Source organism: Mercenaria mercenaria, chromosome 11, assembly GCF_021730395.1.
Source record: "Mercenaria mercenaria strain notata chromosome 11, MADL_Memer_1, whole genome shotgun sequence".
Classification (NCBI taxonomy): domain Eukaryota; kingdom Metazoa; phylum Mollusca; class Bivalvia; order Venerida; family Veneridae; genus Mercenaria; species Mercenaria mercenaria.
In genome coordinates, this window is record NC_069371.1 from 37,825,411 (window position 1) to 37,848,692 (window position 23,282).

The following is a 23,282-nucleotide window of genomic DNA, read 5'->3' on the forward strand; positions in this document are numbered from 1 at the left end:
ATCAGTGCTTCGGAAATTGAATTTATATTTGTATTCTTATTCACTCAGCATAATGTACAAAATAATTAAGTTTTATTATTTCAACTCATCAAAACAGTCTTTAAAGCATAATCACGGTTACCTGAAACAGAAGGTGAGTAGATGTATAAACATTTTCATTAAATAAAACATTTCCGTAGCATCTGCTCAATAAATCTGCATTTTCTTTGAAATATAACAAATGAAAAAGCAAATAGAGAAAAATCACACGTATTTCAGTACATTTGACACTATCTATACATGTATACAGAATTACTTTGTCATCGTACATTGCTTCGAAGAAGGGAAGAAAAGGAATGTATGACGATACAACGTAGTAAATATATTTATGCAATGTCATCTACATTTTCTATGGCGACCGTTGAGGACTGTTACAGTAGCTGTTGGCTACATGATATGCCACGCTTGCCACTGTCACCAAAATTAGGATGAAATAGTAGTTAACCAAATAAAAAATGACTATATTTTCCACTTTAATGCTTTAATGAATTCAGGTCACTAAAATTTAGTCTAAATTGTTATGCTTGTGTTTTACGTCAATACCTGTTTGCTTTATTTCATATCAGAATACATGTAATATTTAAAGTATGGTTACAATACATCGTTCGTTTAAATAAAAATAGAAAGTCCACTATCATCAACAAAAGTCCTGTTTTAATGTCTTGTAACACAGTCCTTTCTACCAAACGCTTGCATAGTCTTTTCTACTAAATACATGAGCTGGAACGGACCTCAGTATAAAACTGATGTTTTGTTTAGATCGTTTTTGGTTTGTATATTAACTTTTACCAGGATACGGATGGAAATGTATATACAGAGAGAAACAACGCACTGAGCAATCAGCAAATCGACAAAATACATTTGTGTAAAGTTGTCCATTAGATAGCCATATAACAAAGGAAACAGCATGTTAAACACAGAAACGCCGACAAGGTATATAGCAGATATGGTTCCCGTCACAACCAGTATACTCTCTGCTGTCCATGTAAATATAGATGGAAATATCACGGACATGCTAAAGCCGGCTAAAGCTGCGCATGCCCAGATAAGTGCTCTGACATTGTACTTGGCTGCAAAGAACATGCCAACGAAAGAGACTGTTAGAGCTATAAGATAAATAAGAATCATTGTTGGTGTTTTTAGAAATCTTGTGACTAAAATTCCAATAAACCTGCCTGCTGCAAAGGTTCCCCAGAATAAAGAAGTCACGTGAAGGCCATCTGCCGTGGACCAGTCTAGATGATCTGTAAGAAATGTCGTTAAAAGTCCTGAAAATCGACCCTCAGTACAAGCATAAATGCTTATCAGTAACATGAGAAGAGTGACGAATAACACTCTATTAGGAAGAGATAAATTCGGTAACTCTTTTAGTTTCTTTCCTTCAGAAATGTTGAATGAAGCTATTGGCGAGTCAACGTACGTGTAATACCTTTTTGATAGTAAATAAAGACAAAGAAAAGGCACTGTTGCTGACAGCGACACAATACCCGCAATAAGGTACGCGTAATGGATATGTGTCTCGCCGTACACTTCCTCGCATTCGGTGCCTGCTTCAGTTGTACCATTAGCAAAGGGCACTGATGTAGTAAACGTTGTATTTATGTTTGGTACATCTGGGCAAGATTTTGGTGCCAAAAATGGTTCCGCTGTCAGTGGACTTATTATGCCACCAAAACTGAAGCCAAAATGAATGGTCTGCATAAATGGTGCAGCATTTTGTCCCCATATAGATGCTACATGTGAATTTCCACCTGAAAAGTTCAAGATTATTAACTATAAAATGCTTACCAGTATGCGACAAAGTCAAAACTAAAAAATGCGATATTTACTTTATTTGTAAATGTAAATTAAAATATGAAGCCTAACACAACTTAAATATGCTATGATTTTTTTTTTGTTCTTGTTCTTTTTCTTTTGATGCTCCGCCATTTTGGAAATTATTTGCTCCACGGAAGTCAGTGCGCGCAAGGGTAAAACTCTGCTATGCGAAGTAAATACAGTTATCTTTAGTATCGGAATGAAAGTGGCGTTGTAACGAATAAGATATCCAAATTTAGTGTTCGTCAGACGAAGTTTGTGGGCTCTAACCTTCATGACACCTTTGTCAAAAGAGTCGGGCACAAGTCTCAAATATTCGGATTCTGACTGGTTGATGAGCACAACTTTCAAATTGGCAGATTAGTAAGTTTTATTTGGCTAGACATGATTTCAAATCTTTCTATTATAAACCAGTACACATAAGTGTTTTTCCTGGAATATGAACACGGTAATTGATCAGATCTTAAAGCAGTCTGTATCATCGACATTTAAAAATAAATTGAGCCGTGCCATGGGAAAACCAACATAGTGGGTGTGCGACCAGCATGGATCCAGACCAGCCTGCGCATCCGCGCAGTCTGGTCAGGATCCATGCTGTTCGCTAAAAGTTTTTCCAATTCAAATAGGCTTTAAAAGCGAACAGCATGGAGCCTGACCAGACTGCGCGGATGCGCAGGCTGGTCTGGATCCATGCTGGTCGCAAACCCACTATGTTAATTTTCTCATGGCACGGCTCAATTAGTGAACACATAAGTAGTAACAACCTACCAACGTCCATTCCGCCATTAAACACACCACTGAAGAAGTTTATAGCTAACATAGATGGGAAGGTGCTACACCATGGAAACGCTGCTATAGCTAGAGCATTCAATATTGTAACAACAACTAACAGCAACAGACGGTTCATTCTGAAATAAAACTGAAACCTATTATCTTTAATTTCAGCTGATTTTTAGAGACGGAATGATGTTAGTAATTTACTACGAGATAGTTACTTAAACAACAGCAGCGAAGATCTACACAGTGTATACAGAGCTCGGAAAATGATTTATTATGTATGTTTAATGTTTGATGGTATTGTTGCAGAAAATAGTACAGTTAAAATATTTGACTAAAACGTTACTGATGACGATTTGGTACCTGTCAAAAAGACGATTTGGTACCTTTCAAAAACGATTTGATACCTGTCAAAAAGTCGATTTGGTACCTGTCAAAAAGAAGTCCACCAATGAATGCTCCTACCAAGTAGCCAAGGGAACCAAGCGTGAATATCCACGATGCCGTTTCAAGGTCTTTCTGTATAATCAGACGAAGGTCAGGGAATGTACCCCCGACAACCGAGACATTCCAGCCCTGAAGGAGGACATTTTTATGTTTGTAAAGTGCCACGTAAAAATAATAATAAGAAAAATGGTGTCATTTATTTGTCTCTCATTCAGCACACATGTAAATATACCCCATGATAAAGGGATAAATATAGAAAAAGCAATGAATAAAGTCAAAAGAATTCAATATACTGTTCGGCATACAGACAAGAACAGTGTACGTTTTATCAAAATACATGACACGAAAAAAAACAACTGAATCATATCAGTAAATCTCTGAACAGTAAGACATTTACGGGACACAGACTATAATGTTAAACCAAAACTACGGTGTTCCGTTAGGGCCATCGAGAATTTTATCCATGAACTCCATTCTTAGAAAGTCAAAACTACGAAACTACGATGTTGAAAGCCGAAACTACGATGAGGAAACTCGGACGTCGGAAGCTCGATGATAAAAGCGCGAAACCACGATGATGATGAAAAAGCGAAATAATATGGCGTTTTCATCATCAAATGTTTGTAATTTCAACTTTCACTATAGTAGTCTAGTGTTTTCAATTTTCATCATCGCAGTTTCGTGACTTTGACTTTTGAGGTATGTGATTCAGAAATAAAAAATATCGATGGTCCAAACGGAACACCGTACAGCAATAATTTAGTAGTAAGATAATAAAACCGACTAACCAGAGTGATAAACATCCAAACAACGAAACATGTATGCAAGAAACGAATTCTGTATTCACCACTGTGCCGGAGCTTGTCTAGAAAATTCACCTTCTCTATATCAGAAGTGCTTTTCGCTGATGATACATGACTTTGCACTGTCTCTGATCCTTTAGTGCCGTCCATTGTGATAGTACCACTAGTGCTAATTTCAGACATGTTCCGTTCACTCGTCTCAATGTTTAAATCGTTCACAATTCAAGTTTTTTTTTTAAATTCTGACATGATTTTAAGGAGAAATATGAGATAAAATGAGAATCTAATAGCAAAATTAAATCTCTGACACTGACAGTGCAATGTTTTCTTAAAATGATGACTATTCATAAAATTTGTTGATAAAGCGATTATTTAAACCTCTGTATATATCTTGATAACCTAGTTCAAGTTGCATCTTTCCGTTGTTTCGCAAAATAGGAATGTTTCTAAAATCAAATTGTAATCATTAAGGCCATGCTACATATTGTGGTCTGCAACAAGATGCAACTGTAACGACTAAATGAATTCGCTTCAAATAGAGTATCCAAACATTTAGTCCTATTCTAACTGATACAAAAACTAACAAAAATTAGTGTGGAGCTAGAAGCAGAACACTTGAACGTCTCCATATGACCCACAACTGTGTCGGTGTGACGTTAACCGTTAAACGTATGTACGCACGCACCGCGCACGCACGCACGCACGCACGCACGCACACGCACAAACAAAAAACATAATATCGTCTATCTGTAGGTGTGTAGATGAAACAAGCTCTTTCTACCAAAATAGCTCAACAACTCTAACGAAGCTGGGCCTCTAACAAGTTTAATAATTTCTAATATTTTTTCTCAGTTCCTCGATGCTGAGCTGTTATATGCCATTATCTATAGGTGTAACTTCCGGCTACCACATAGGTATAACTTCAATATTACACTGACTATGGAGCGTCACAGCTGTCTTATTTTGGAGTGCTGTTTTGAGTTGACGATATAGATAGATAGTTTTATTCGGTGCAAAGTACATTTCATGGTTACAACAACAATCATGTTGCATTATTTAAAATCAAATAAACAAACATGAGTAATGAACCATATCATACACATCAGTACCAAGGATAACACAAAAAAAAAGAGATTAAAGCCCGTATTTTCATTTTGTTTTTTGTTTGTTTTAACATTCTTTCTACGAAGCTTAGTGAGACATTTGCTTTTGACGTCATCTTATCAATACGTTTTAACCAATAAGTTCTTATAACTTATAACAACACCCAAGTAATTTCTTTTTTTACATAAATTATGTTGTTCCTTGAGTTATATTATGATGTGTGTAATTGTGAGTTCTTGTTCTCTTTCTTTCGAGTAATCCTAAATACCTTTCACTTACCTAGAATCAAAGTACCATTTAAAACTGTCAGATAGTCAGCAGTGGCATCTGTAGAAAGTCGCGTTCATGTTACTTTTGGTGAGCCTAAGGAAGTCATTAATATGGGATAGGTAGAGGCAGGGGCCGATGACTGAACCTTGTGGAACTAATAAGAGAACATTAAGTTTATCTGAGGTGAACTCTTTTGGATCTGTACTTGAGAAATATCTTAATCCACCGGAATGCTAATGGCTGGACTACCAGAATTTCAAGGTTATGAATAACAAATTTATGATGGACAAACCTATAAAAAGTTTTACTGAAATTAATTACAATGACATGGGTATATTGACCATCCTTAAGATTGTCGAATACTTCCTGTGTGAAATTTGTGAGTGATGTTTCATAATTATGCTTTGACCTGAAGCCATGAAGCTACAAGATAATTTCTCATTTGTCCTTATTTATATGCTTACAATAGCGTTGTTTGTTCAGCGTGGCAATTGCAAAATGTTTCCGCTTTAATCCAACTGAATCTGTTCTTATAACCTCCTCAGGAATTATATTCAACTTTCAACGTGCCACTTCCACACATATCATGCACGCAATTTTACAGCTGATAAAGACCTGTCTTTTTGTTAAAATCGCATTCATGATTATTTCAAATTTACACCCGTAAATTTCATACAACAACATTGATTTTGCAATTGTAGATTTCATTTAAGAGCTGTATAACGACTGTAGAGCAAGGTTAACTCTGTAGAAATGTTACAGCCGCCTCGTAAAAATACAACCCAACATTTGAAATGAATTATCACCCCTATGGTCTATGTTGCACCTAATCGCCTAGAAGCTATAAGCGGATCAGAGGTACACGTATTCCTTACGTAACTCGTTTCTCGGCATGGCAGCTACACACGGCGAATACAGCTCTCTTACAGCTTTGCAGGAACCGTGTTTAATGCGAGTCTGGTCTGAATTACATTCACATATACCCTGAACTCTTAATTAATTACTTCAGTTATGCATATTCCTTTGCAAGGAAAAACTTGGACCTGGAACTATTTTTTGACCAATAATTGCAATACAAATACTTTGACAAGAAAGGAGATTACACAGAAATGTATCAATATCTCATTTCAGACATCAGGTTCGAGTTCTTATCTTCAATTTATTTACGAGAAATAATTTAACGATTAACACCTTAAAGTTCGGTAGATATGACAAAGAACTTGGCATTAAATATTCGGTGACCTGAAACTACTTGTATTTGACCAATGATTGCAGCGCAGGTACGTTAACATGATAGAAGTTCACACAGAAATATACATGTATCTACATGTATATCTCATTTCAGACATAAAGTTTGAGTTCTTATCTTTACTTTATTTACAAGAAGTAATGTAACGTTTTCCCATCTTTAAATTAACTTCAAAAGTAGTTCTTGTTGACATTTCTGAAGATATGATAAAGAATTTGGAATTAAAATAACTAAGCGTTGATCGTTATCACTAGGTGCTCTAAAGTGAAGACTGTAGCTGTAAGACCGGTTTTAAAATGTGCTGGGAGTGCACGTATTTAACTTACTGGGCAGTTTTGTAAACTTTGACATTGAAACAAGATTCGTTTCTACGCGTACAGCGATATATTGAAAAGCAAACAGAAGCAAACGGTACTATAATAGTTACACTTCCGCATAGAAGTACCTTCAAATCTAGATTTTAATTTACATAACCGCTGTCATGCCATTTCATTCCTAGAACTATGCCTCAACATATTAAGCTTTCAATTGTATGTTTGCTGTTTGTATAAAGACAGTGCCATCATACATCATTCCTACACTTGGAATCATATAATCTCACTATATTGAAATGAATAACTATAATATATATTTATATTCCCGAACATAAGTAAACACCTATTCGTCATCAAAGGTAAGTCCAGAACCTTGGATTTCGTCTAGAAGTTTTTCAATTTTCTTTGCAATCTCTGGCGTCAATAAACTTTTCCATGCACCTGCCTTTCCTGAAAAACATTTTTATAATAAAGCGAAAAATGATTTTTTTTTCTTTAGCTCGATTTTTCTATTCATGTTTAAACAGAGTTAATTATATGAGTAGCTGTTAGTCAGTACGAATATAAAATGCAACAACAAAATAGGGGCATATTGATATTGCAGCGTCTTATTTTTCTTTTCTTTTTAATCTGGCACCAAAATTTACAACCAACTGAAAACAAATGAATATTAGGAGCGGTGGCCTAACTGACTTCTCATATGACACCAGTACAGTACTGTTTTTCCAGGAAGCGGACTCGAGAGTAATAAGCTTGAAGATTTCATCACAATCGAGCTAAAACAATTTAGTATAAACTTAATGAGTATTTTCATGGCGGCTGCCGATCATTTCAAAACTGTTAAAAATTATAGTAAATGATATCCAAACATGCAAATACTCAGGTTGGTCAGTTAGATCTAGACTTTCGAAATGCTTATCAACATGTGCTTGGAATTACTAAGAACTTATTTTGAGAACACGAAAAAAGTAAATAAATAGACCTACCACAAATGCTGACTTTGACAAAACATACCTTGATTAATAAAACCCCCGTCTGCATTATCATACACTTTCTTATAATCTCTCCAGTAGGACATGTTACACATTGGATTATTTTTCATCTTGTCCACAGAACAGTAGTCACATATTTTCGCGACGTCATCGTCTGTCAGCGTTCTGCCAAGGAAATCAGCTATCCGTCTGACAGCTTTTGGTTTATCCTAAATTGGAAGGAAACTGCATAATATTTAATATCAACACTTCATTGATGAAATTGCTCAAATATTAGAAATAATACGTTACTATGAACATACAAAAAAATACAAAAGTAATAATGTTATGACATCATTTTATGCGTTTTATGTAATACTAATCGAAAATTTAACGTGCCCTTGATTTTTTTTTTTGGCGAGATTGTTCATAATTGTAAAAGTTTTTTTCAGTATATTTTTCTAAACATGTGAAAATTCAAAACCTGTGCTAGTAGTAATTCATAAAAGATAGTGATGAAGATATCGAGGAGGCTTTATAAGTTTCAATTCAACAATGTCAAGGTGATTTCAAAGTGTTTAATGATAACGTTCTATAATGCTGCCAAAACATAATTCTTTACTTATAAATACTTTACTACATGCAACCAGAGTTGACATAAATGCAAGTAAAAATCAAACCAATCGAAATTAATATGTATACTTTGTATACTTTTTTAACGTTTAAGCTTCATATACATGTAGGTTAACTCATATAATTTTTATATTATTTTCTTTCTTACTCGAACAACTTCCTCGTACTTGAGAAATAGAACATTTTTATCATTCCGCCTTTCCCAGAACTCCAAAACATGGCGTGGCCAGGGACAGTTGTGTCCTGTAAAATTAAAATACCGTTACCATAATAAGCTGCAAGTAATTCTGTCTTAAAATTGCGACCAGTGCAAACCAAGAGGTCGATCATGGTCTGTACAGTTCGTTTTTCAGTCTATAAATTTTCAGTGAACATCTCTTCAAATAACAATGGTATTGCATGAACTGAATGATGGACAAGTCCATTTTAGAAATTTAGCAGGCTTAAGGTTAAGACGTAAACGTGTTATGACCATGTAACGCAAAATTAAAACAATCTACGCTGACAGCATACTATTCATTAGGTTAGCTTCTTACACGTTATAACACAAAAATGAGCATTTCCCTTACAAAAATACATTTTCAAGACTATTGTGCTTTACTCGTGAAAATTAACAAACTAAACATATACATATACTTTTTTGACTCATGTATATTTCTTATACAAATTTTAGAGTGAATATTCCATAAAATGTATTGACCATTCCATTACATTATAATGGCTTTCTCTTTAGTGTAGTGTGTAATAGTTATGTTTCTAATAGTTTTCCTGTTTTACTACATGTATATGGAATCTAGTTTACAAAAAAGTCACAGCCTATAAAACAGACTCCGTAACTCTGTAAGAAAACTACTGTATTATTTATTACATGTAGATCTTTGCAGATTTCCGTTTAGAGCAGCTGGTTAAATAATTTCTTGTACCGTTAGAAAATATAATGTAAACACTGAGGTGGTTTTCATGATTATATGCAAACGTTTGTAAGCTCCCAGACAGAGGTTTGATCTGCAAAAAAACGTCAATATGTGCTTTTGTCTTTATCATGGACCATTAACGACTTGCTTTTGTTAAGACGCTTGTTTCATTTTTATTTTTCGTTAATTTGAGATATATTTTCATGCAAAGAAAGTGCATTACATTAAAACTATGTTTTCTGGTCTCTAAATAGGAGTAGAGCAGCCCTAAATATTGTATTTTATATAGCAAAGATACAGGAGGATTTTCTTTTGTGACAGGCCCGCTTCTTCGAATGATGAGCTGGTTTCTCTGAATAACATTTTTTTTTTTAATTCCTACTATTTTGCTTCAAAACTAAAAAAATCTAATGCAATTTACATCGAACATTCTAGAAAAAAAAAACAACAAGATACAAATTAATGATATAAAGGCAATCAAGGCAAAGGAATATGTCAGTATGACAACGAATGTTAGAGTTTACCAGTCCCATTGACAAATGCATCAACAAACTTTTCAAACGTGTTATCGCTTTCATTCAGGCCTCCTGTCCATTTCATCAATCTGTAGAATGATGTTGCTATATCTTTGGGATTTCTAGCGATGTAGATAATCTGAAATATAATATGTATGTTTTGTTTGTTAAGGTTACTCTTAGGTCATAGTGATACAGTTCATGCCACGTTGCAAACTTTTCAGGTTTAGTGTAAGAAGCCCCATGTGCCCCTATTTATTTCAGGCATGGACATACACTTGGTTAGAACCACCTATCTTTCGACAGTCAGCAGAATGACTTTATAATATGACAATTTGTGTGTGGTTCGAAACCGTAGAGGTAAGATGCAAGTGAAGAACATATTGTTTTTCAGATAAGATGCCGACTGCTCAACCGGGAATTGTAGGCTCAAGCCCAAGTTGGTTCACGGCTGCGCCTCATTTAACAGTTATACTGGTCCTACAAGGAAGCAGACTCAGGAGTGGTTTAAATAAACTTAAAGCTTTATAACAATGTAACTACTTACTTTTTATGGATAAGAAACAAATTGTTTTACTACGACCTAGAAGTTCAAATTTTGTATTCCATAATAAGGAGCTAATGAATGGGTCGTATTCATACTCTCTTACAGAACGAAAAATCCTAAAATTGATCAATGTATTTTACAGACATTTGTGTCCCTACTATTAATGGACAGTTCATGTAAATTTGTCTATAAATCTCATCTACACATGTACCTTCTCCCTCTATTGTTATTCTATTCATACCAAGGTCATACAGGCGGTATCACAAACAAAACGCACGTGGTAAATAGTGTAAACTAGGTCAATCGTATTTGACAGTCCCGGTTGGACAATCTGTTTTATGTAAACATTAATGATTGTCAGTTTTGGATCCGTCCATCATCCGAGACTAAAATATACATGTTTGAGTAAAGTTTTCCTACCCTGCCTTTTCCTTTCTGTAGCTGTACAGGAAGCATAGAGTGATGCAGATGTGATTTAATCATACGGGGCGACTTCATTTGTTCAGCAAACGTTACACCTTCGCGCAATAATGAACAATATATTCCATTAATTATCATTATGAAAATGTCGGTGAAATAAGTAATAAAGGAAAATAGCGACACATAATGATAAACAAGACGTAAATTTAATTCATTAATTACGATATAATGGAAACAACTTAGAATGAATATTGAAAATATTCTTCATAACTGGCAAGTTTTATTTTCAATTATGGAATTATAGATGTTAAATCACTTATCAATGGTACCTTGTAGCCGAACTATATCTTAACAAATAATTTTCTATCCTTGTATAATTCTACAACATTTGCTAAATTTCTGCAAACACAACAACAAAAATGAATAGAGCACCTCTATAATATGGAAACCTGTCATCTTTCACCTCCAGTATCGGGAACCTATCGTCTAGATAAACCCTATTAGCAGTTTCGAAGTCCAGTGTTTGAACTAGATATGTGAGTTCCTGTGTCATTGTAGTTCCTGAGTAAAATAGCATATTTTTGTATTATTTGAAAGATCAGTCAGCGGTATTTCGTCTCTTCAATATAATAAGCAAAGCATTAGTTTATGGACAATGCATACTATAAAACAATGAAATATATATAAAACGACATGACTGTGAGGTACGGTGATCGTAGTTTTTCATCAGTTGCACTGAAGTTATGGAATACTTTTCCGGCTACCATTAAAGACGCTAAAAGTTTGGATGCTTTTAAAAGATCATTGAAACACTTTTTCTTCAAGGTCTATTGAAACCAACTTTGCACTGGAAAACAAACTGTTGTATGACTGTACAAAAGAATTTATTAAATTTTACTGGGTTTTTTTTTTTGTTCTTTAATATATCTAGTATAGTTAATATTTAGAGTCAAACCTGATTCTAACTAACTACCTTTTAATGTTGAACTATTTTTGTGTTGCATTGTGTGTCCATATCATTTTGCGCTTTTGAATGTTTATTATATAGATGGAAAGAGAGCTATAAAATCTGGTAAATAATTATAACAATAATAATAATAATAATTCCTCTTAAACCGGTGCTAGGGGGCGTGAGAAGTATTGCATTTTACATTACCTCTCATGAACAGACACAATTAAACCGAGTCTGCTATTATTCTACTTGGTTATATTCTTTGCTTCCAAAAGATCTTTTTTACATATTTTATTTTCTAATAAGGACCGGTTCTAATCTAAGTTTGTCTCTACAGTACTCTAAAATATTGTTATACTGGGAATGTTGTTTAGTATTTATTCACTAATATGTGATAAATGAATAAGGAAATTACAAAAGAGTATATTGTAGAAATCGCTCTGATTTGTAGTATTTTATTAAAGAGCTGATGATCATGAGTAATATTGACTGCGCAGTTCGACAAACCATTACTCACCAGATCTTGAGAAACTGCAAACCCATATATCGTCCTCCCTAGTCTCCATCTTTTCTATTTCATCTATTTCACACTCAAACATTGCTACTCCTTTATAAGCAACCCTTTTCAGTTGGAAATCTGGCTTTTCGTCCGTTTCTTCTTTTATATCTGCCATTTATGCTTATCTACAAATGAATTAATGTTATTTAGATTCAAAAAATATCCATCGGTTCCGTCATTTACGAGTCGTATACGAATCTAGTGCAGTTATGCTTGCAAAATCGAGAAAAATAACGTTTAAAAGAACCTGATAAAAAGTAAACTCGATTGTGAAGCATATCTGATGTGCATTCATTAAGCTGTATCCTTCTGAAAGGTTCTTATCAACATGTGTCTATTGCTCATTTTGTATTTACAAGCTTCCATACAGATAATATATACATATCTTTAACATATGACATATAGTGTATTCTACTTGCAGACAATTAATATGTCAGCCGCACGTTTTTGTCTAAAGATATAGACCAAAGATTAACATATCACCTCGAGAGATATAAGCATATGGGATAGCAGTCTTAAAATATTTATGTCGGGTATTTACGTATTGCTAAATATAGTACTACTATGATTTTCAGTACTTTATGTGACCATTTTAGATCGTTTACTTCAAATCACTTGCTCTTCACCGATGTTTCTTTGAGGCTTACCCGGGGCGTTTAATTCTTTATATGAGGAAGCCATCCAGCTGGCTTACGGAAGGTCGGTTTTTCCACCCTGGTACCCGCTCGTGATGAAATAAAGCATGGATGGACACTTGGGGTCTTCTTCCACTATCAAAGCTGGAAAGTCGCCATATGTCCAATAATTAGAGATGGTACCTAAATATTCAAATTGAATCTGATATTACTTTCTGTTGAAAACCTAATACCAGAGTACTCCAATTATATAATTGCTTAACTTTCATACTTCATTTTTCATGCTGAAAGTCAATATTTAATTCGAAAAATAGTCTTCTAGGACTGTTTAGTTACCTGAACAAAGTATGCATGGATTAGGATGTGTTTCCCAAAAATATAGTTTACTTCAAGATCTATGTATAATCATTCAATCAAAAACGTTGAGCATTATCTTTCATTTTCAAACGAACTAATTCAAAGACAATTTTTTTATTTATTACTGCCGATAATTTGCAGGTATGGTATGATCATAGGAAAGAAAACATTATTTGAGAGAAAAATTATGAATAGACTATATGAATTTAACGTCATCGAATCCCCCAACATTATACAAAATTCGTTTGACAAGAATAATCAAGGCCTCAAAATGTATGAGTTAAAACTAAAGCGATATAAACATGTTTATTCTATCTGATGGTCACAACAAAACCATACAAAAACTAGCTGTGCCGTAAGAAGTTCACTTTTTATGACACGCGTCTTGTGTTTACAAATGTACCCAATTTGCATATTGACCGAGGCGTGCGGAATTGCATTTACCTTGCGGAATCTGCCATTACAGAAACTTCTGTTAATATAATGCAGTCGTTTTTTAGTATAAATAAATTGGTTGCGTTAGTTAAAAAGAAATGACAATCACCTTTCTTTAGCTAATCCACTAAAACAACGAAGTCGATGTCACTTTCAAAAGTTCCCGTATTTACTGCACGGTGCTATCTTAAAATATTGTTAAGTGTGAGATAAACGATATGCACACTGGCACCAGACCAGAAAAAATGCCTCTGTACATGTTATACCCTACCCCTAAGTATTCTATAAGAACCATGGTCATGAACGGGAAAATATACTTACCCATTACAATTTCGCATTTCATACCTAAAGCGCGCATTTCGGTGAATGTGTACTATTGATATTGAACAAGAGGTAATTTATCTTTCATTGTGTACCGGTCACATTTTTTCAATATTTCTTACTTGAGAGAAACAACGAATAGCTTTTAGTTTATCAACGTTACACAAAATACTTTGTTGAACTTCCCTAGTGAAGTTCAGGTCTAGATTACAAAACCATTCTGACTGGCTGATATGAAAATGTATGTCAGTCGTTGTTTAACTACACGTGTAGGCTAATACGTGTATATGCAGCATAAGTGAGCAATATGAATTAAGTAAACAGTACAAATGTATATAAATGTATGACTTCAAATTTAAAATCATATATAAGATGAATTTCATTCATCATTTCCAGTTTCATTGTAAAACTGTGAATATTTTGCATTTGTTTACATTTCACCTAACATGTGCACACTGCTGTGACCTCTAGACCGGATGTTCATTAGGGAAGTTCACGCAAGTTTTTTTTCTGTAACGTGTACGAAAGCATAAATATGTGGAATATCTCTGCAATATGAAATATTGAGACAAAGTGACTGGTACACGATGTAAGATAAATTACCACTTGTTCAATATGCTGGGTACCCATCCACAGAACTGTGCGTTTTAGGTGAGAAATGTACGATTGAAATGGGTTAGTGCACTTTCCCGTTCATGACCATGGTTCTTATAGAATAGCTAGGGGTAGGGTATAACAATGTACAGAGGCATTTTCTTTCTAGTCTGGTGCCAGTGGATATGCACTTCAGTTTTAGCACTTGATTTGTTGTTGTTGTCGTTGAATGCGTAGCCTTAGATACCTTCTCTACAATAATTGTGTCGGTGTAACGTTAAACCCAAAACAGACGATTCTTTTAATGTGAAGAAAATGAAAATATTTTAACAAATACAACTTACTTAAGTGTCCTGTATAATCCAGCTTTTGATTATCTGTATCAAGATGATTGAACATGTTAATGAAATCAGCGGCGTTATCGTCTGATATAAATCTAGTGACCTTTCTATTTTTAACATAATCTACCTTTCATATTGGTTAACATAAATCTTTAGCATAAAGTCATTATAGTTTACTGTTCTAATGTATGTAACAAAGGATTTATCTAAACAATTAGTTGCAAACAGACTGGACTAGGGATGGCGGAACAACTTTTCATCGAAAATGCTAAATCCCAATGACGCTGCTGCATGTCTGGGAAAGAAATGGTAGAAAGTTGAAAAGAGGATGGTTTAAGGTCTGTTCATACCAAAGATTTGGTTGGTCCAGAACACATGAAATAGATACGTAGCTTTTCAGTAATACTTCCTTTGAATGGAGCTTATAATCATACTGCAAAACGGTCGCTGTATTGCCAAGTTCAGGGTTAATAAGTGTCAGATTATTGATTTCTTCGTTTCAGCGATTTTAAAACTAATACTCATAAACAGTTAAAGAAATCAAATTCTTTTCACAGTAAAAAAGTTGATAGTCATAAAGGATGATAAACACAATTACTTTTATAAAAGTTTAACATTAAGTAAATATGTTAAACATATACGGAGAAAAACCAACACCTTGCAATCCACAAACGAAAATGAGCTTCAATATTATGAATTCTGATATTGCGATTTACTATCTCGTAAACGCAGAACATATTATTAAGCAATACAAAAATTCTAAAGCAATACTTCTTTATATTAATTATCATAGATTTTAGATGCAATGAAGAAATGGAATCACCTCGAATTAATTTTTATAGGTATTAAATGCACTGAACAAATGGAATCCCCTTGAATTCATTATTATAGGTATTAGATGCATCGAACAAACGGAATCAGCTTGAATTCATTATTATAGGTATTAAATATATCAAACAAATGGAATCCCCTTGAATTCATTATTATAGGTATTAGATATATCGAACAAACGGAATCAGCTTGAATTCATTATTATAGGTATTAGATACATCGAACAAACGGAATCCGCTTGAATTCATTATTATAGGTATTAGATACATCGAACAAACGGAATCCGCTTGAAATCGTTATTATAGGTATTAGATGCATCGAACAAACGGAATCCGGTTGATATTATTATTATAGGTATTAGATATATCGAACAAACGGAATCCGCTTGAATTCATTATTATAGGTATTAGATGCATCGAACACACGGAATCCGCTTGATATCATTAACATAGGTATTAGATTTATCAAACAAATGGAATCCCCTTAAAATCATAATTATATGTATTAAATATATTGAACAAATGGATTTCCTTTGAATTCATTATTATAGGGGGCCTCCGTGACCGAGTGGTTAAGGTCGATTCAAATAATTTGCCCTTCACCGATATTGGTTCGAGCCTCAATTAGGGTGTTGAGGAAGCCACCCAGCTGGCTTACGGAAGGTTGGTGGTTCTATCCAGATGCCCCCTCATGATGAAAAAATGCATGGAGGGGAACTTGGTATCTTCGCCCACCATCAAAGCTGGGAAGTCGCCATATGAACTATAATGGTGTGTGTCAGTGTCATGTGAAACCCAAGAAAACAACACATCATTATTATTGGTATCATTTATACTGAAAAAAATAGAATCTCCTCGAAAAATTAAGGCTTACTGCTACCGGAGCAATTACGGAAAAGAAAACAGATCTTCCCCATTTCGACAAATACATGTAGATATTTATCTTACACAATTCCTTACAGGTTTAGAGATATTTCAGATTTATGTTGCGTTTTTGATTCTTGTAACACAGGAATATAATAATACTGAAAAAGTCCACTTTTGAACTTTGTAGTTATTTTTATAAGTAACAAATAGAGTAAAAGAGTTATTACGTACAATTATGCAGCAGCTTTTATTTATTGTAGTTATCAATCAGCAGTGTCACAGGGAGAACTTTACATGACTGAAAGGAATTCGAATTCAATGCTATACACTTATTAAATTAAACTTTTGAATACATCTTGTTTGAAATTTGTGTGTTGTGTTTCATATCTATGCTTTGGCCTGAAGCTATGTTTGTTCTAAAAGATAATTTCTCAGTTGTCCTTGTTTTTATGCTTACAATGTCATTGTTTGTGCAGTGTGGTGGTTGCAAAATGTCTCCACGTACTGTACACCTCCTTTGGGATTTTATTCCACATTCAACGTGCCACTTCCGCTTTTATCATGTATACAATTTTACAGCTGATAAAGACCTGTATTTTTGTTTAAATCACATTCATGATAATTTCAAATTTACACCCGTAGATTTTATTCAAAAACATTGATTTTGTAATTATTGTAGATTTCACTTAAGAGCTGTATAACGACTGCAGAGCAGTCCGAATTATGCAAAGTAGGTTACAACAGTAGAAATGTTACAGTCGTGTGGTAAAAGCTGCACCAAACCGCCTAGAAGAGGTACATGTATTATTACTTATGTGGCCTCTCTTTCGGCATGGAAGCTATACACGGCGAATGCTTTGTAAGAACCTTGCTTCAAAAATTAAACCCTGTTATTCCAGTCTGAGCTGAGTTCCGAACAAAAATACGCTTAGCTCTTATATCAATAACTTTTGTTTCACATACTTATATGCAGGAAAATTTACTTCAACCCAATTCGGACCAGCTTTTCCGTCCCCGTCATTTGGACCTAATGCTATTTTGACCAATGTTTGCAGGGCAAATACTATAACATGAAAAACGATTACGCAGAAATCATTTCATATCTCATTTGAGTTCATATCTTCACTTTATTAACAAGAGGTAATGTAACGTTTTCCCCGTCTTAAATTTCAAAAGAAGTTTACAATTCTTGTTGACATTTCGGTAGATATGACCTAAAATTTGGAATTAAAAATAGCTAAGCATTGAATGTTATAACAAGATGCGCAAAACTGAAGACTGTATCTGCAAGACTGGTTTTAAAATGTGCTGGGAGTGCACGTATTTAACTTACTGAGCAGTTTAGTTAACTGTGACATTGAGATGAGACTGGTTTCTACGCATACAGCGATATATTGAAAAACGATACTATAATAGCTTAACTTCCGCATACACGTACTTTCACATATAGACTTTTTTTTACAAAACCACTGTCATGCGATTCTATCCATAGAACTGTGCCTCAACATATTTATCTTTCAATTCAGCAAGGTTGTATGCTGACTGTTTGTATAAACACTGTGCCATCATACATCATTCCTACACTTGGAATCAAATAATCACACTATGTTGAAATGAATAACTATAATGAATATTTATATTCCCGAACAGAAGTTAACACCTATTCGTCATCCAAAGTTAGGTCCAGAACCTTGGATTTCGTCTAGAGGTTTTTCAATTTTCTTTGCAATCTCTGGCGTCAATAAACTTTTCCATGCCCCCGCCTTTCCTGAAAAACGTATTTATAATAAAGCGTAAAGTGACTTTTTCTTTAGCTCGTTTTTTCTATTCATGTTCAAACAGAGTTAATAATACGAGTAGCTGTTAGTTAGTAAAATATAAATGTTATAAAGAAACTGGGGCATATTGATATCGCATCGTCACTTTTTTTCATCTGACACCAAAATTTACAACCAACTGAAAACAAATGAATATTTTCATAGCGGCTGTCGATCTTTTCAAAACTGTTTTACTTTTTGCAAAGTTATAGTAAAACTCAGGTTGGTCATTTAGATCTAGACTTTCGAAATGCTTAACAACATGTACTTGGAATTACCCATAACTTATTTATAGAACACTAAATAAATAAATAAATATATAAACTTGCTAAAACTTTATGGAACAAATGCTGATTTTGACAAAACATACCTTGATTAATAAAACCACCGTCTGCATTATCATTCACTTTCTTATAATCTCTCCAGTAGGACATATTACACATTGGATTATTTTTCATCTTGTCCACAGAACAGTAGTCACATATTTTCGCGACGTCATCGTCTGTCAGCGTTCTGCCAAGGAATTCTGCTATCCGTCTGACAGCTTTTGGAACGAAACTGCGTTATTTTTTTTATATTGCTAAAATATCAGTAATAAAACGGTACTTAGAACAAAAAGAAATACAAAAGGAATAATGCTATGACATAATTTCATGCATTTTATCACAAAATGTACAATACTTCTAATAGCCCCATGATATTTGGGCGATATTGTTCCTAATCTTAAAAGTACAGTAACATTCAACAAAAACAGATTTTGCAAAGACAACTATCCTTTTTATTAACAAGGAGTCGCGAAAATACACATAAAATAAGAGTTTTTGTATAAAACGAGCAAATATCTTTTGTAAGGATGCAAAGAGGTGTAGATATTGACTTCTCACTGGCATATAATTCAAACATTATTCAAACGTAAGATTTACTCCCAAGATATGACAGAGTAAAGAATTCATTTGTCTTATAAAACATGGCTTGCTTTATAACGAAATTCACTCATTTATAAATTGTAGTTTTGTGATTTTTTAAAAACTGAGTTTTGATCGTAGAATAATAAAACGATACCGTAGTATTACACTATCTTTTTAACATGTTCATGTTTTTTGCGTTTTTTTCTTTTTAATATATTTTTATAAATAATTGAGAAGTTTAAAAACTGTACTTGCAGTAATTTATAAAGGATAGTGATAAAGATATCGAGGGATCGTCATTAGTTTCGATTCAAAACTATCAAGGTGAGTTCAAAGTGTTTAATGATAACGTTCTATACGGACACAAAACCAGAATCCTTTAGTGATAAATACTTATTACATGAAACCAGAGGTGAGAGAAATGCAAATATAATATGATATGATATGATGTAATGTAATGTAATGTAATGTAATAATACATGTATATTATATTATATTATATTATATTATATTATATTATATTATATTATATTTCTATACTTTTTTAACGTTTAAGCTTCATATGCATGTAGGTTAACTTATGTAATTGTTTTATAATTATTATTTCTTTCTTACTCGAACAACTTCCTCGTACTTGACAAACAGAACATTTTATCATTCCGCTTTTCCCAGAACTCCAAAACATGACGTGGCCAGGGACAGTTGTGTCCTGTAAAATTAAAATACCGTTACCATATTAAAACGGAAAAGTATCGTAAATTAAAACAAGCTTGAGAAACAATCAACGGTAACAGCATACTATTAATTCAATTTAGCTTCCTACACGTTTTATGTCAGATGTTATAACACAAAAATATACATTTCCCTTACAAATATACGTTTTCAAGAATATATATCTTTACTCGTGAAAATTATCAAACTGAACATCTGTAATTATTATTTTTCTCATACTTTATAAAACACTTATGGAGTGTATAATCCATGAAATATATTGACCATTTCATAACAGTGAAATGACACTTTCTCTTTAGAATATTGTGTGACTGTTGTGTTTCTAGCATTTTTCCTGTTCTAATTTACACGAACGCCCCTATGAAACAGGGTCAATGACTCTGTAAGAAAACTATTGCCATATTAATAGAGATTTTGCACATTTTCATTTAGAGCGGCTTGTTCTGTTAAAATATATAATGTAAACACTGAGATGGTTATCAAGCTCTAAGACAGACGTTTGATGTTCAAAGAAAAGTCGATATGTGCCTCTGTATCAATAACTTGCTTTTGTAAAGGCTTTTGTTTCGTTGTTTATTTTTCTTCGTTAATTTTTAGATATATTTTCCCAAAGAGAAAGTACATGAGTGAGTGAGTTGGGTTTTACGGCGAATCGACACATAATGGTCATATATTGCCGAAAAAATATGTTTATGGTCTCTACACGTGCGTAGAGGAACCCTGAATTGTGTATTTTATATAGCAAAGATACAGAAGGCTTTTATTTTGTGTTAGCTTGTTATATGAAAGGCCTACCTCAGATGATAATCATGTTTCTCTTAGTAACATTTAATGAACTTATTTCCATCTATTATGCTACAAAACTATAAAAACGAACGCAATTTACACAGAACATTCAAGCAAAACAGCAAACCAAGATACAAGATAATGATATAAAAGATAAGACCAATGATTTTGTCAATATGACAACGAATGTTTGAGTTTACCAGTCCCACTGACAAATGCATCAACAAACTTTTAAAAAGTGTTATCGGTATTGCTTTCATCCAGGCCTCCTGCCCATTTCATCAATCTGTAGAATGCTATTGCTATATCTTTGGGATTTCTAGCGATGTAGATAATCTGAAATATAAAATGTATGTTTCTTTGTAAAGGCTACTCTTAGGTCACAGTGACATAATTCATGCTTTTCATGGTTGGTATAGGATGCCCCAGGTGTCCCTGAGGGAATTATTTCAGGAATGGGCATACAATTGGTTAGAATATAAGATTCTTTTACTGGTTGCAGGTGCAGATCGGAATTTCCGGCCTCGAGGGTAACTCTTTTTAGGCGGTAACGAGGCTCCTGCTCCTGACCTTAACCACTCGGCAGCCACGGGGCGCCTTTGAAATGTGTTAAGTAGCAAGTTCAATACATTATTAAAATAGAATGTGGAAATTTCAAAACTAGTTGAAATGGGGGAACAAATGAGCACTTGCATGATATGTCTGGTAGGTCTTAAATTATCTTGAGCCGTGCCATGAGAAAACCAACATAGTGGCTTTGCGACCAGCATGGATCCAGACCAGCCTGCGCATCCGCGCAGTCTGGTCAGGCTCCATGCTGTTCGCTAACAGTTTCTCCAATTCCAATAGGCTTTAAAAGCGAACAGCATGGAGCCTGAACAGACTGCGCGGATGCGCAGGCTGGTCTGGATCCATGCTGGTCGCACACCCACTATGTTGGTTTTCTCATGGCACGGCTCATCTTCATTATTACCTTGATGATATCCAATGGAACTATCATAGCAGTTTCTAGGAAAGGTTCAAGTAACATCCCTGATTTAAGGAAAATGGTGGTGGACATTGTCGCTATCACCTCGCCGATTAACTGGTTTAAAATCGTTCTACAAAGTTTGTTATTGGGATATCAATAACATCAGTACAACTTTTATGATTGTGGATATGACCTAAAGGAAGTAAACGTTTTCCTTTTTATATTCCAGAAAAACATTGAGCTGATTGCAAACCTCTTCATATGTATTATCAGCAGAACATATTGTTTTTCAGTTTTGAACAACTTATAACGAAACGGCTGTCTAGAGGTAAAGTTTTCAACTGTTCAACCGGGAATCGTGAACTCGAGCCACAGTGGGTTCACGGTTGCACCTCATTTAACACATATATTGGTTTTACAAGGAAGCAGATTCAAGAGTGGTTAAAATAAATTTAAAGCTTTTATAACAATCTAGCTACTTATTTTTTCTGAATCAGAAACAAATTGTTTCACTACGACCTATAAATTGAAATTTTGTATTCCATTATAAGTTCGTATTTGTACTGTCTTACAGGACAAAAAAAAATTGATCAAAGTATTTGATAGACATGTATGCTCTTACAATTAATTAACTGCGACTAAATATAGAAGTTGGATTACAGTTTTCCTACCCTGCCTTTTCCTTTCTGTAGCTGTACAGGAAGCAAAGAGTGGTGTAGAACAGAACAGAACAAATCTTTTATTTTTTTAGACTTGAGCTTACGCTCCTCATCCTTAAACAAATAAATATATATTTCAAGGTCAAACATATACATATATATAAATAGCAAACATCCATACAATACAAACAATTCATTTAACGAGAGTGACATAATGAAATTAAAGAATATATCAGTTGTGCGTATATCAAAGTACGCAAACAATTATGAAAGTTAAAACTTTATATATATCAAAAAATAGACTCGCGGGTGTGATTCATACATACAGGAGTCTGAATATATTTATAACCGCAATGGTTATAAAGACTCTATAGTTTAATATAAAGAAGACTTCACAATATGTTACTTCTTATTTTTAAGGCACAGTTTATAAAACAAGCTAATTTGTTCAAGGTCTACACATTCTTTGAAGAAAACAATTCAACAAGTTTAAATACACTAGGACGATCAAAATAATACTTATCAATATATCGTTTTCGAACATTTTTATACTTTTTACATTTCAGAATGAAGTGATCCTCCATATCATTTGTTCCTCAAATTTCACAACGTCTTTCACTTCTTTCAAGTCTATTTTGACCATATCTCCCAGTTTCAATGCACAGTTTAGGTGCAGACAGTCTAAACTTTGTTAGCAA

General features: G+C 33.9%; 2 protein-coding genes and 1 long non-coding RNA gene across 3 annotated transcripts; all 3 read right to left on the reverse strand.

Moving 5' to 3' along the window:
* Positions 1 to 360: 360 nt before the first annotated feature.
* LOC123532774 (sodium-dependent glucose transporter 1A-like) lies at positions 361 to 4,507 on the reverse strand. Its single transcript, XM_045314349.2, has 4 exons — positions 3,870 to 4,507; positions 3,065 to 3,210; positions 2,626 to 2,765; positions 361 to 1,790 (listed from the first exon to the last, which is right to left on the reverse strand). Exons 1-4 carry the CDS (start codon positions 4,065 to 4,067, stop codon positions 772 to 774), a joined length of 1,503 nt encoding a protein of 500 aa, XP_045170284.2. The 5' UTR covers positions 4,068 to 4,507; the 3' UTR covers positions 361 to 771.
* A 2,442-nt stretch (positions 4,508 to 6,949) lies between these two features.
* Positions 6,950 to 15,095, reverse strand: LOC123532775 (sulfotransferase 4A1-like). Its single transcript, XM_053517169.1, has 8 exons — positions 15,019 to 15,095; positions 12,291 to 12,452; positions 11,254 to 11,382; positions 10,822 to 10,919; positions 9,864 to 9,993; positions 8,574 to 8,668; positions 7,836 to 8,022; positions 6,950 to 7,271 (listed from the first exon to the last, which is right to left on the reverse strand). Exons 2-8 carry the CDS (start codon positions 12,445 to 12,447, stop codon positions 7,165 to 7,167), a joined length of 903 nt encoding a protein of 300 aa, XP_053373144.1. The 5' UTR covers positions 12,448 to 12,452; positions 15,019 to 15,095; the 3' UTR covers positions 6,950 to 7,164.
* Positions 15,096 to 16,695: 1,600 nt separating this feature from the next.
* LOC123530894 (uncharacterized) lies at positions 16,696 to 21,688 on the reverse strand. Its single transcript, XR_008366196.1, has 3 exons — positions 20,053 to 21,688; positions 18,900 to 19,109; positions 16,696 to 18,480 (listed from the first exon to the last, which is right to left on the reverse strand). It is a non-coding gene; the product is annotated as an uncharacterized LOC123530894 (long non-coding RNA).
* Between the last annotated feature and the right edge of the window lie 1,594 nt (positions 21,689 to 23,282).

Bases quoted from the DNA above. Each gene is read 5' to 3' on its own strand.
- LOC123532774 (XM_045314349.2), bottom strand. From the start codon at position 4,067: ATGTCTGAAATTAGCACTAGTGGTACTATCACAATGGACGGCACTAAA. The intron at 3,211-3,869 runs GTTAGTCGGTTT...GTCCTCCTTCAG, and splicing joins TTTGGATGTTTATCACTCTG to GGCTGGAATGTCTCGGTTGT. The intron at 1,791-2,625 runs GTAGGTTGTTAC...TGAACTTTTCAG, and splicing joins TAATGGCGGAATGGACGTTG to GTGGAAATTCACATGTAGCA.
- LOC123532775 (XM_053517169.1), bottom strand. From the start codon at position 12,447: ATGGCAGATATAAAAGAAGAAACGGACGAAAAGCCAGATTTCCAACTG. The intron at 11,383-12,290 runs GTGAGTAATGGT...TATTTTACTCAG, and splicing joins TTGCAGTTTCTCAAGATCTG to GAACTACAATGACACAGGAA. The intron at 9,994-10,821 runs GTAGGAAAACTT...ATTATATTTCAG, and splicing joins TACAGAAAGGAAAAGGCAGG to ATTATCTACATCGCTAGAAA.